Here is a 10,967-nt window from a genome sequence, read left to right on the forward strand (position 1 = left end):
TTTAAATACAGTACATTTATTTATTATAGCATTATACTTAAGTACGTATACATTAATTATATTATCATGTATAAATACATTCAAGCAATATATATATTGGAATGTACAAATATAGATGAAAAAATATTTTATTTTAAAATGATAAATAAACTGCTCCTAATTAAATTTAAAACTTACGAATTTAAATACAGTACATTTATTTATTATAGCATTATACTTAAGTACGTATACATTAATTATATTATCATGTATAAATACATTCAAGCAATATATATATTGGAATGTATCTGATTAGTTCCTTAATTACTGGTTCATAAAAAGCACATGGAGCGAAGTAGTATTCTCTTTTTAACTCGCCAATTACAGGATGGATAAACTATTTTATAATTTATCATGCTTATAAACTAGGAAGTGAAGTTTCAACCCTGGTACTAGGTCAGGATTGAACCCCGGACCTTGGGATTGGAAGGCAAGTACTTTAACCACTCCAGCACAACATACCACAACAGGTAATTCTTTTTTTTATTTTGTATGTAAAATATTACTTTTTTACTTAATAAAACGTATATTCTGAATAAAATGGAATTTTAGTCATTTTTATGCAATCCTGTAGTTTTTTTCACAAAGATACTTTTTGCCAAATTGTAAGTGACATTCTTTAATGATCTGTATCGTCATGTAGTACAAAAGCCACAGAAAGCAGCAGTTACGAGGAAAATCTGAAAAAAGCAAAAAATAATATAAAAAGTGTGATGTGCCCAAATATGGTAGTGATATAATATGCCCAAATATGGTAGTAATAAGCTTAAGCCCCGCTGCAGCTTGGTACAAACATAAAGTTTCTCACTCCTGAGGATGATCTCAGGAGTGAAAGTATAAACTCAACAGTTCTTTTTAAAACTATATACATGTGGTGTACCGCAAACTCAAAATATTGATTTCCCCATGCAAACCATATATTACAAAGATAAAATACAGCAAGGGTAACTTATTATGAATAAATAATAAACTAACCATTTAATATAAGCCTTTCAAAATAGATATAAGTAGTCCTTGTTCCTGCTAGAAACACTATATTTGATAAACTTAGACACACATAGATTGGCGTCCAGCAAAAAGCACTCAAGCGACGTTGCATTGCACGAGAAAACAATGAGTTCTACAGAAACAAGAAAAGTTTAATTTCTAATGTTTTATTTATCTCTATTTCTATGATGGAAAGATGAGCAGTACCCCAACAAAATCAGTTAACGTATATGACCTTGGGGCCTGATACAAAATTTGGTGAAGATTATTATAATTAGGATTATATAATACAAAAACAACAAAAAACAAAATTTTGTGAAGATGGGATTATACCTCTACAAACACAACAAACATTTATTTTTTCTATTATGTGTATTTATCTTATCAAATATATATACTTTCGCTATTAACCTAAAATAGGAGGTGGCAACATATTACATAATATTATGAATAATGAATATTAAATGTATTCTTACCATAAAGTTATTAAAAGACTCAGTTGATGTAACTATAATAACAACAGATTCAAATACTATGCCCATCCAATTAAAGAGTGCCCAATAGCAGTAATTACGGTTGAAGCCATGCCAATAACAGACATATAGAAAACACACCAAAGCACCAAGTAATTGACGTATGATACCATGTTTTGAACCACCAAATGGAAAATAAATGTACCTGATTAAAAAAGAAATAGATAAAGAATTGTAGCGAACTTTGTTATGAGATTGGGAGTTAAAATTTGAGGACAAACAGAAGATTTCTAAAAAAGGTGTTAAATATTTTCTTACTTCATAAGTATATGATGAAGTCCTCTATCAAAATACCTGGAAAAAAAAATCAACTATGCATGAATTATTAAAACCTAAAATGCATATTTTAAAAGAAAAAAATCGTTATCCTACTAGAGATCTGGTAAATGACAAACGTCACAAAAATTGAGCTTTTCATTTTCAGATTGCAAACAGGATTCCTCTCGTTTTTTAACCTAACTACATTTAAAATTAAGAATCAAGCATATATTTACCTCCACATGTCTCTATATTGATACATAGCCATTATACAGTTAGGTGGCTTGGGTGCTTCAACGCCGTCAACTAGAGCTAGGGTTCTTGAAAGACCGTAAATTACAACATACTTGATTTGAAAGAAGTACAGATGACACAAAGCTGATGCACCTTTTTGAAAAGATGATATGGGTTAGAAGCTGTCCTTGGTCAAGACACTTTAAGTCTGTCGTTCTACACTATCAAACTTTATGATGATGATGATGTCATATCACTACCATATTTGGGCATATCACTACCATATTTGGGCATATCACTACCATATTTGGGCACATCACACTTTTTTTGGGCACATCACACTTTTTTTGTCAAACTAGTTTGATAGTGTAGACAGAGCTTAAGAGTTTTATATATACTTACCAACTGCCATCGGTGAAATTGACATTAAAACAGATCGTTCATTATGAAATGCAGAAAAGTATAAAAAATGGAGAATCAGTTCTAGAAATACTGCCCAAAATATATAGTAGAACAGCTCTTTTAAAATATTGCTGTATCTGTGGATAACTGGTGATGAAATATACTGAAATAGAATAGAGAAACATATTTTATTTGAATATATGCTTTGTTTGTTTTTTGTTTGTTGCTCATTCATCAAATAAAATATTACAAATACATATACAAATGACAGGATGAGAGCAAGAGGATAACTGAACCTATGCCTATGAAATTTGAGGGAAACATGTTTACGACCATCCTACAGTGCCACTATTCAGCTTCTATTATAAGATGTGTGAATGGAACGAGGGAGAAGACAATTGATAGTAGTTTGTTTTGTTTATATATTTAGGCAAATTGCCAAGGATAACCATAAGCGATAATGCATTCACTATCCTTCTTAAAGTTGGCAATTCTGTTCACAAGACAAACATATACACAAGATGCTCTACATAAACAAAGTCTTTGGGAGTGGAGTTGTAATTTGTCATTAGAAAAAATCCTTACACTGACAGGACTTGAACCCAGGCCCCTGGGAATGGTAACCAAGCATCATAACCACCAAGCCACAACTCCAACAACTTGTCAGGTCTTGGACCTGGGTGTTGTTGATGTAATATTACAAAAAACACAACAACATTTATATTTAGTACCTGCTGATAAAATTGTTCATATGACATCAGTGGACCAGTTATAAATGTTGGCAAGTAAAACAAATAGACAAGATAATTGAAGAAAGTGTACTTCTGAATGGCTTGAGCAGACTCCTTACAGTAGTCAAGTCCAAAACTCATACTGCGTACACTCGCCATGGCAACAATAATAACCATGATGTAGTAGTCATCACTTTTGAAGTACTTTAGCTGAAAAATATTAAAATAGATAATTTTACAATGCTACAATTGGTCTTCTTTACCTATACGTTACTTTTGTTTTGTAACATACGATGTACATTTTTTTTTGAGACCCACATAATTCTCTTAAAGCTCTGTCTACACTATCAAACTTTATATTTGGACATGATGTCACCATATCACTATTATATTTTCGGCATATCACTACCATATTTGAGCACATCAAGCTTTTTTTGTCAAACTAGTTTATAGATATATAAAAACAACAAATCAAATGCAATACTTGTGAATAAGTGCATTTTGTAGGATTGTAGATAATAAATCATTGCTACGAAAAAGTATGACGTCACCTAGAAACAATAACAACAGATTTCCAGGAAGTAGCAGTGGACCGGATCACTTGTGATCAAGTCATCAGCCAAGATGGCGAAAGCTAAAGAATGTGAGTAATTTCTTTTGGATTTGTCAAACAAAACGATTTATTCAAATGCAATACTTACAATTGGAGACATCAAAAATGTATAATTTAATGTTGAAATCTGGAAGATGACGCCAGCCCATATGACATACACACTCTGCGTTTTTGCCAAGATGAACATGCCAATGACATGTGCACATATAAGCAGCAGAGTTGGTAGGCTGAGGGCAACAAGATAGCATACTATACTGTATACAAATAGACTCCATTGTTTATGCTGAAAAAGTGAGAACAATTTAAAGACACTAGACCTACGTTTTTTCAACCTAAATTTAATTTCAAACACTACTTTTTATATAAAAATACTATATGGACTTATTGGGATATTTTTTGTTGTCTTTAAACAGTTAAAAATGTGAAAAATAAGTCAATTCTAATCATTTCAGTAGCCCGCTATAAATACCAGAATACATTGCGCGCAGATTGATATTAGGTTACTTAGGTGGTGCAATAATTCTCTCTTTTTATCATAATTAACCATAAATGTACATTTAAGACAAGGAATGACCTGGTTTAATGTTTCTAAAGTAATATATACCTGAGGAAGATTCTGTTGCATTATGTGAGATAGTACAACATAACCAGCAATACCAAGCATGTTGACTGGATTAAACAGACTTATGAAATGTTTCCACTCTTTATCAGAACTATCCTGTAATAAGAACAATACGGTGTCAGATTTTAAAATATCCTTCAGATTAAAATGCCAATAAACAGCACTTTCACCTAGCATTATAACTACTAGCTACCATGAAAGTCAGCCTAGTTAAAGGGTCTTTCACACCTGTTATGGCACAGTTCCAGTCCAGTGTTTCGTGACATTAAAATATGGCATATTCAACAAAGACATTTAAAAAAATTATTCTTTTCTGAGGGTGGACAATATATCTTTAATGATTTTGTATGTGGGTCCGTTAAAGAGTTTTAAAAATTACATGTTTCTGGAAATTTGGTTATAGTACTCCGTCACTCATGTAAACATGAATGATAGGTCATGTTCCTATATTACAGTAGACATTTATACCTACTTTTTTTAATATGCCAAGAATTGACCAACCATCTTCAAAATTGTATCTCTTCAAGTTAAAGAAGTAGGCTAAACAAAAATGAATTTTGCGTTAAATTTTGTTAAAGAAATGTATTGACAATTGTAACATTTAATTGTTTAAATATATTTTGTTTTATATATTTTTAAATACAATTTAAATACAGAGGCACAAGCAATGTACTGATAGATAAAGTTTACATTTTCACTGAAAATACCTTTTGATTGTTGGTGTAGCTCGTTCATAACAATGTACATCATTACAGCTATGAACAGACAATAGAAGCCTACTTCAAACCTAGGAAGCGCTGCAATTTCATCTTTTCTTTTACCAACTTCGTGTGAGGATGAGACGGTCTTTGAATTTCTTGTTAGTTCATTGGTTTTCTTGTTTTCAGGTTGCTTCATTTGTTTGCGTCGTTTAGATTCCATGACTCATTCAATAAATCTGAAAATAATTAAATTATTTCATGTGGACATTATTTAACGAGAGAACCAAATAATCGACTCATTTTTACAAAATTAATACTTATTGTTTTGTTGTATTACTAGTCTATAGGCCTAGTATTATATTGAGTAATGATTGAGGAAACTCAATGTTTAATTAAAAAATGCAATCCAATTTATTAAGCCTAACCATCTTTCAAAATGTCATAATTATTATTATCACAAAAATGTATTTACAATCATTCATTTGTTTCGATCTAAAAATAGGGGGCCGAAACGTCCTAGGTTGAAACGTCCCTGCCCAAAACGCGTGGGACCGGCCTGGCTTTCCCTAACCCTACTCTTACTCTAATAATAATAATAGGCCTAGAAAAAAAGATATTTTTATATCATGGAATGCTACAACAACTGAATAGAATAACAGGGAGAGATTATTAAATGAATAAATTAGGTGAAACAATAAATATCACCAATATATACGTTTTAAAATTAAACAAAACGCTAGCGATGACGTCCTAGGCTAGGCCTGGCCTACATATACACACAGCTAGCGCGATCACACAAAAACAACATTATTTTTAGTCCGCAATTAAATTGTTATACTCACTTTGTTCTAAGATTATTAATAAAATATAGGTTTATACAAAAAAAATAACGATAACAGCTAAGTATATTTTTTATTGTTAAATACAATTTTAGAAGCAAGCAAATAAGTTTATTTATTTTAGTAATGCAACATAAATAACTTATTTGGAAATAGTTTTTTGTAAGTTCATAAAAACATGGCGGGATGATTGAAAATGTGAATTTTGTGAATTACAACAAATTAGTCCTGTAAAACCTTCCCGATGAGTCTTACATCTATGTATCCTATGAAGAAAAAAAGAAAACGTACAGCTGACAAAACACCAATTAGAAGAACTCGACGGAACTGGGGTTTCTGCACTATTTTAAAACAAAAAGCTAGGCCCTACAGAGCTAGCCTTCCTTACCTTATTTATAAATTATTTTTTTAGTTTAGAAGACCTTGCTTGTGTAGTATATAGCCTAGAATAGGCCTAGGCCTAGTGAAAAGTAGGCCTGACTCCGACTGTCGTACGTAGGCCTACTCATAGATATTATAGGTTACTACCAGGCCCTATAGGTACATTATAAACTGCCCTACTTAAATTACTATACTAGTAATTATAGCATAGCTAGGCCCTAGCCTAGCCTAGTAGGAGGTCCACATGCATGATGATGATGATTTTTTGTTTGCCATTTTTACTATTTTTATTTATGAATGATGTATCTTTCTTACAGATGCAATTAGCCCGATGGCTACATCATTCATAGGCACACCAAGTCCAAACAACTCAAGTATCGATGCTGATAAAGATATAATTTGGGACAACTGTTCTCCAACTCAACATCTACCGATGCGACTAAGTATGAAAATAATAATTTTGATATGGTGGGCAGGTGACCCTAGTCTATTTCCCAAATTTAACTATCTGAACATCAATCAAATCTTGAAGTTCTTAAAATAGTTGTGCCCAAGGTAGTGACATCATCATGTCTATATATGGGCACATCACATACAATTTGATAATGTAGACAGAGCTTTAGTGACTGTGATAAGTTTCCAAACAAGATTTCAATTAGTTTAAATGCTATCCCATGGATCTATTATACAATGGAAAATAATTTTACTTATTATTTATAAAGGAACTCAAGGCAGACAAGAAGTTTCTGACATCGCTCAGTTCATCAAGTTAGTTCCAGCTGAGGTATGTATCAAGTCATGTATAAATGCGTACACATCAAACATTGTGACAAAAAAGTGTGATGTACCCAAATATAGACATGATGATGTCATATCACTACCATATTTGAGCATATCACTACCATGAGCTCATTGATAGTCAAATGGACAGTGTAGACAGAGCTTAAGTTTTCAAAAGTTTCAAACAAATGATTATTGATACAATGTTGTTTCCATTTAGAATGCTGTTAATGTTGAACAAAAACTACCACCACTACTTGGATTATGGATGGAAAGAGGTCATGACCTTACTGATAATTTCAAATCATCTAGTACTCGCCGTAAAGTGAAGTAAGTAATACAGTCTAGCACAACGAAAAATAAAGTTCAGTGCCCTTCCGCAAGCCATTCTCTACACCAAGTTGAATTTATAAATGTTTTTGTGAAATAATGATTACGTTATATGTATAATAATAATCTTGTTTAATTTTGCAGAGGGAGAAAACCGAGGAGTAAAATTGGTCATCTCAAGTCTGATGTGTTTTCGTCTGAGCTCTGTAAGCTGGCTAAAATGATGGAGAACAGACAAGATAGTCCAGTAGCTAGAGACAAAATGAAATTAAGGTAATTTAGTAATTGGTCTGAGCTCTGTAAGCTGGCTAAAATGATGGAATGATTGTTTCAGTAGCTGAAGACAAAAATAAAATTAAGGTAACTGCTCTACATCTATATTTTCTTCTAACAGATCCAATGTACCCCATGAAGTTCCAGAATCCATATTTTGTAGAACGTCGACGCCAAATGAGGAAAAAACCATTAATTTTATCAACCGGAAAAGAAGTTTGAATGGTAGTACTGGTAGTAGTGAACTTTGGGGTCAAGACGAGTGGTTTGAAGATGAATCAATTCTTCAACAGGCCACACAAATTGAGCAAGTCATCTGCTCACAGATTAATAATGAAAACACGCAGAAAATACAAGAACAACCTAAAATTCTTCATCTTCCGAGCGATAAAACTCCTGTCACACGGAAAATGAAAAGCGGGGGAAACATATCCAGTAATAAGTTTAAACCCAAGAGAACAAATAATTTAGTTTCTAAGAAAACTGAAGATAAACCGGTTTGCAATGTTCCAACAATTCCACTCAAGCCACGACAACTCCATGGAACATTTCAGAGAACGGTTCGGGTAAAATCGGAAGAAATTGATGTCAGCCCAAACAATTTGTCTCCTGTTGTTGATGAGAACAATGAATTGTGGGATGATTTGGATGACAACGAGTTGGATTCTGTATTTGATAGTGTCGCTTGTAAAGATACAAAGGTGGATAAACCTGCAGGTCAGAGGTCAAACCGCGTTGTACAATCACGTAAATGTTTTAGGTTCAAGTCTAGTGAGCAGGTTGAGATAAAAAGTAATAGTCGAGCAGATGAGAAGCATTTCAAAACAACAAATGTTGGTGATGTTAAACATCCAGGTTTCAATTTTAATCCAGATGGTAGCAAGCAATTAGCATTCCAGAAGCTATGTTCACCTGTAACTAGGTCAATGACCCGGAATAGAATTACTGTTCAAAAACCTGAAAACTTTGGTAAGTTAAAATAACATTTCTGACCTTCTGAACCAAAAACAGTATAAATTTGAAATCAATTAATTGTTCACTTTTTCAGACACAAGAAAACATTTCACTAGGTGGTGGGAGGGGTTAAAGGTTAGAGGTCATTGGGCTATTAATCAACAATACAACCCAAAAGATAATATAACTTGGATCTTGAGTGTTCAGTTTTTCAGACACAGGAAAACATTGCACTAAGTGGTGGGAGGGTTAAAGGTTAGAGGTCATTGTGCTATTAATTAACAATACAACATTAAACATTGTTTATTGTAACTTCCTGTTCTTTACCCTGTTCTTTCTGATTGTATTATCATTGCAGATGTAGCAGCTACCAACAACAATAACAATCCACAATGCAGCCAAGAACAAATAGAACAAAAGAGGCTTTTAGCTTTACAAAGACGCAAAAACAAAAAACAACCCAGTAAGAGCCAAATCAATCAAAGATATTAAAATAAAAGATGCATTTTTGCAGAATTATAATTACTGTACTCTCTTGATAAAATTACAATTTTAAAACTCATTTATGCCAGCTTTTTTGGACGGTGATATATTTTGTAGAAAAGGTTTGATTTATTTTTTCCGCATGTTACAGGGCTTGTAACTTAAATTTTGTTTTTCTTTCTAAATACAAATTCTAGGTTTTAGCTTACTGCTTTGAAAACGATGTATATTATAAGTTAGGTGCATGCTCTGATCTTGCTAAATGTTCTATAAGGAACACATTTGCTACAGTTTTAGTAGTAACTTCAGTTAAGTTAAAATACACTGTAAGGTTGCCGCATTCAAATGTTTTGCTATAACAACACAATACTTAACAAAATACACATATAATTGTTACTAAAATAAAATACTGCTAGTGAATTGTATATTACCCATTGGTGCTTCAACTATTAAATATTATTACTTGAATTAGAAATAAAATCAAAGCTTCATAATTTATTGTTCTTTTTTATTTAAAAATGTTTTTATTGTCATTTCAAGAGATTTTCTTTGCACACAGCTGTTGGCTGTCACACATTGTAAAGATACTGAGAAAAAGATGCTGTACATCACCCTGTAATAATACTTGAGCTCTGTCTACACTATCAAACTAGTTTGACAAAAAAAAATGTGATGTGCCCAAATATGGTATTGATGACATCATCATGTCCATATATGGGGACATCACATTTTATACATACATTTACAGGCATAGAGAAACTGCAAACTGCCCAGTTATATACTGGGGATATATTACTTATTTTATAAACAGTGAAAATGAGGATAATTGTGAGAATAAGAAGTCACCCCAACCAAGATTTGACCCAGGAATCTTTTGCTTGTAATGCAGGAATCCTACCATTAGACCACTAAGCCTTCACCCTCAGCATACTGTAGTACAGTGGAACAACACTAGTTGTATGCATGCACAACAGAGATCATTTTGATACGCCCCAGCCATAACTTTCTTTAGGACTATATGTTTTACGTTCTTACAGATTTCACTTTGTACCAAGAACCATGACATATCATTTTCTCCCAAATAGCTATATAAAAAATAATATCCTAGATTTATAAAGCACCTAAAATGTTGTGATGCAAATTGAGAGAAAAAATAGTATATGCCTTAATATCAATATAGTCCCAGGCTATCACCTGGGGGTACGAAATTAGGTTGTGTTGAGTTATACTACAGTAGGATGCATTAACAATGTATTTGAGGGCTCCTTAAAATCAGCTTTCGCTGGCTGGGTCACCCTCTTGAAATATGGTTGAATAAATAAATAAATAAATTTACCAAAGTCTACTCTTGTGTCTAAATTTACCCTAAATTAGTGTGTGAGATTATACTTGGTCATATACTATCCTTTGTCCAAGTACAGATTTCATTTCAAACTTTTAACTATGAAAGTTACAGAAAAAAATCTAAAAATAGATATGATACACAAGAGATAAGAATTTGAAACAAGTTTCACATATAAATATGAAAACAAAGACCATACGCTGAGGTAAAATATTTGATTTGAAAAATATAAGTACAGTACATACTGTATATACAGTTAAATCCTCATCTTTACAGCATCAACAAAAACAACAATCTAAACAACAAAAATACTAAAACCTGTCTTTCTTTTCTAGAAAAATAAGATGTCTTAGTCTTCTTGAAACCAACAGATGCACTGATTATTTTTAAATAACATAGTTAAAACTAACTCCATATAACGAGAGGCAAGCCATGATTCAAGTCTTCTAAATCTTAGTTTTTTAG

At 32.3% G+C, this 10,967-nt stretch overlaps 2 protein-coding genes across 2 annotated transcripts; one reads left to right on the forward strand and one right to left on the reverse strand.

Annotated features, from left to right (window-relative positions):
* Positions 1-112: 112 nt before the first annotated feature.
* LOC144851366 (protein-cysteine N-palmitoyltransferase HHAT-like) lies at positions 113-5,913 on the reverse strand. Its single transcript, XM_078708777.1, has 12 exons — positions 5,836-5,913; positions 5,127-5,356; positions 4,892-4,959; positions 4,402-4,515; positions 3,886-4,080; positions 3,185-3,394; positions 2,454-2,616; positions 2,054-2,204; positions 1,818-1,853; positions 1,503-1,704; positions 1,015-1,159; positions 113-719 (listed from the first exon to the last, which is right to left on the reverse strand). Exons 2-12 carry the CDS (start codon positions 5,338-5,340, stop codon positions 598-600), a joined length of 1,620 nt encoding a protein of 539 aa, XP_078564903.1. The 5' UTR covers positions 5,341-5,356; positions 5,836-5,913; the 3' UTR covers positions 113-597.
* Positions 5,914-6,136: 223 nt separating this feature from the next.
* LOC144851372 (uncharacterized) lies at positions 6,137-9,654 on the forward strand. Its single transcript, XM_078708792.1, has 7 exons — positions 6,137-6,291; positions 6,658-6,783; positions 7,063-7,124; positions 7,341-7,450; positions 7,595-7,723; positions 7,845-8,692; positions 9,036-9,654. The coding sequence occupies exons 1-7, from the start codon at positions 6,204-6,206 to the stop codon at positions 9,167-9,169; spliced, it is 1,497 nt and encodes a 498-aa protein (XP_078564918.1). The 5' UTR covers positions 6,137-6,203; the 3' UTR covers positions 9,170-9,654.
* The last annotated feature ends 1,313 nt before the right edge of the window (positions 9,655-10,967 follow it).

The sequence above is a fragment of the Antedon bifida genome, chromosome 9, assembly GCF_963402885.1.
Source record: "Antedon bifida chromosome 9, ecAntBifi1.1, whole genome shotgun sequence".
In the NCBI taxonomy this organism is placed as follows: domain Eukaryota; kingdom Metazoa; phylum Echinodermata; class Crinoidea; order Comatulida; family Antedonidae; genus Antedon; species Antedon bifida.

Coding starts and splice junctions, on each gene's coding strand:
- LOC144851366 (XM_078708777.1), bottom strand. CDS start 5,340: ATGGAATCTAAACGACGCAAACAAATGAAGCAACCTGAAAACAAGAAA. Junction 4,081..4,401: donor TGCAACAGAATCTTCCTCAG/GTATATATTACT, acceptor TCACTTTTTCAG/CATAAACAATGGAGTCTATT. Junction 3,395..3,885: donor CATTTTTGATGTCTCCAATT/GTAAGTATTGCA, acceptor AATATTTTTCAG/CTAAAGTACTTCAAAAGTGA.
- LOC144851372 (XM_078708792.1), top strand. CDS start 6,204: ATGAGTCTTACATCTATGTATCCTATGAAGAAAAAAAGAAAACGTACA. Junction 6,784..7,062: donor ACATCTACCGATGCGACTAA/GTATGAAAATAA, acceptor TTATTTATAAAG/GAACTCAAGGCAGACAAGAA. Junction 7,125..7,340: donor TCAAGTTAGTTCCAGCTGAG/GTATGTATCAAG, acceptor GTTTCCATTTAG/AATGCTGTTAATGTTGAACA.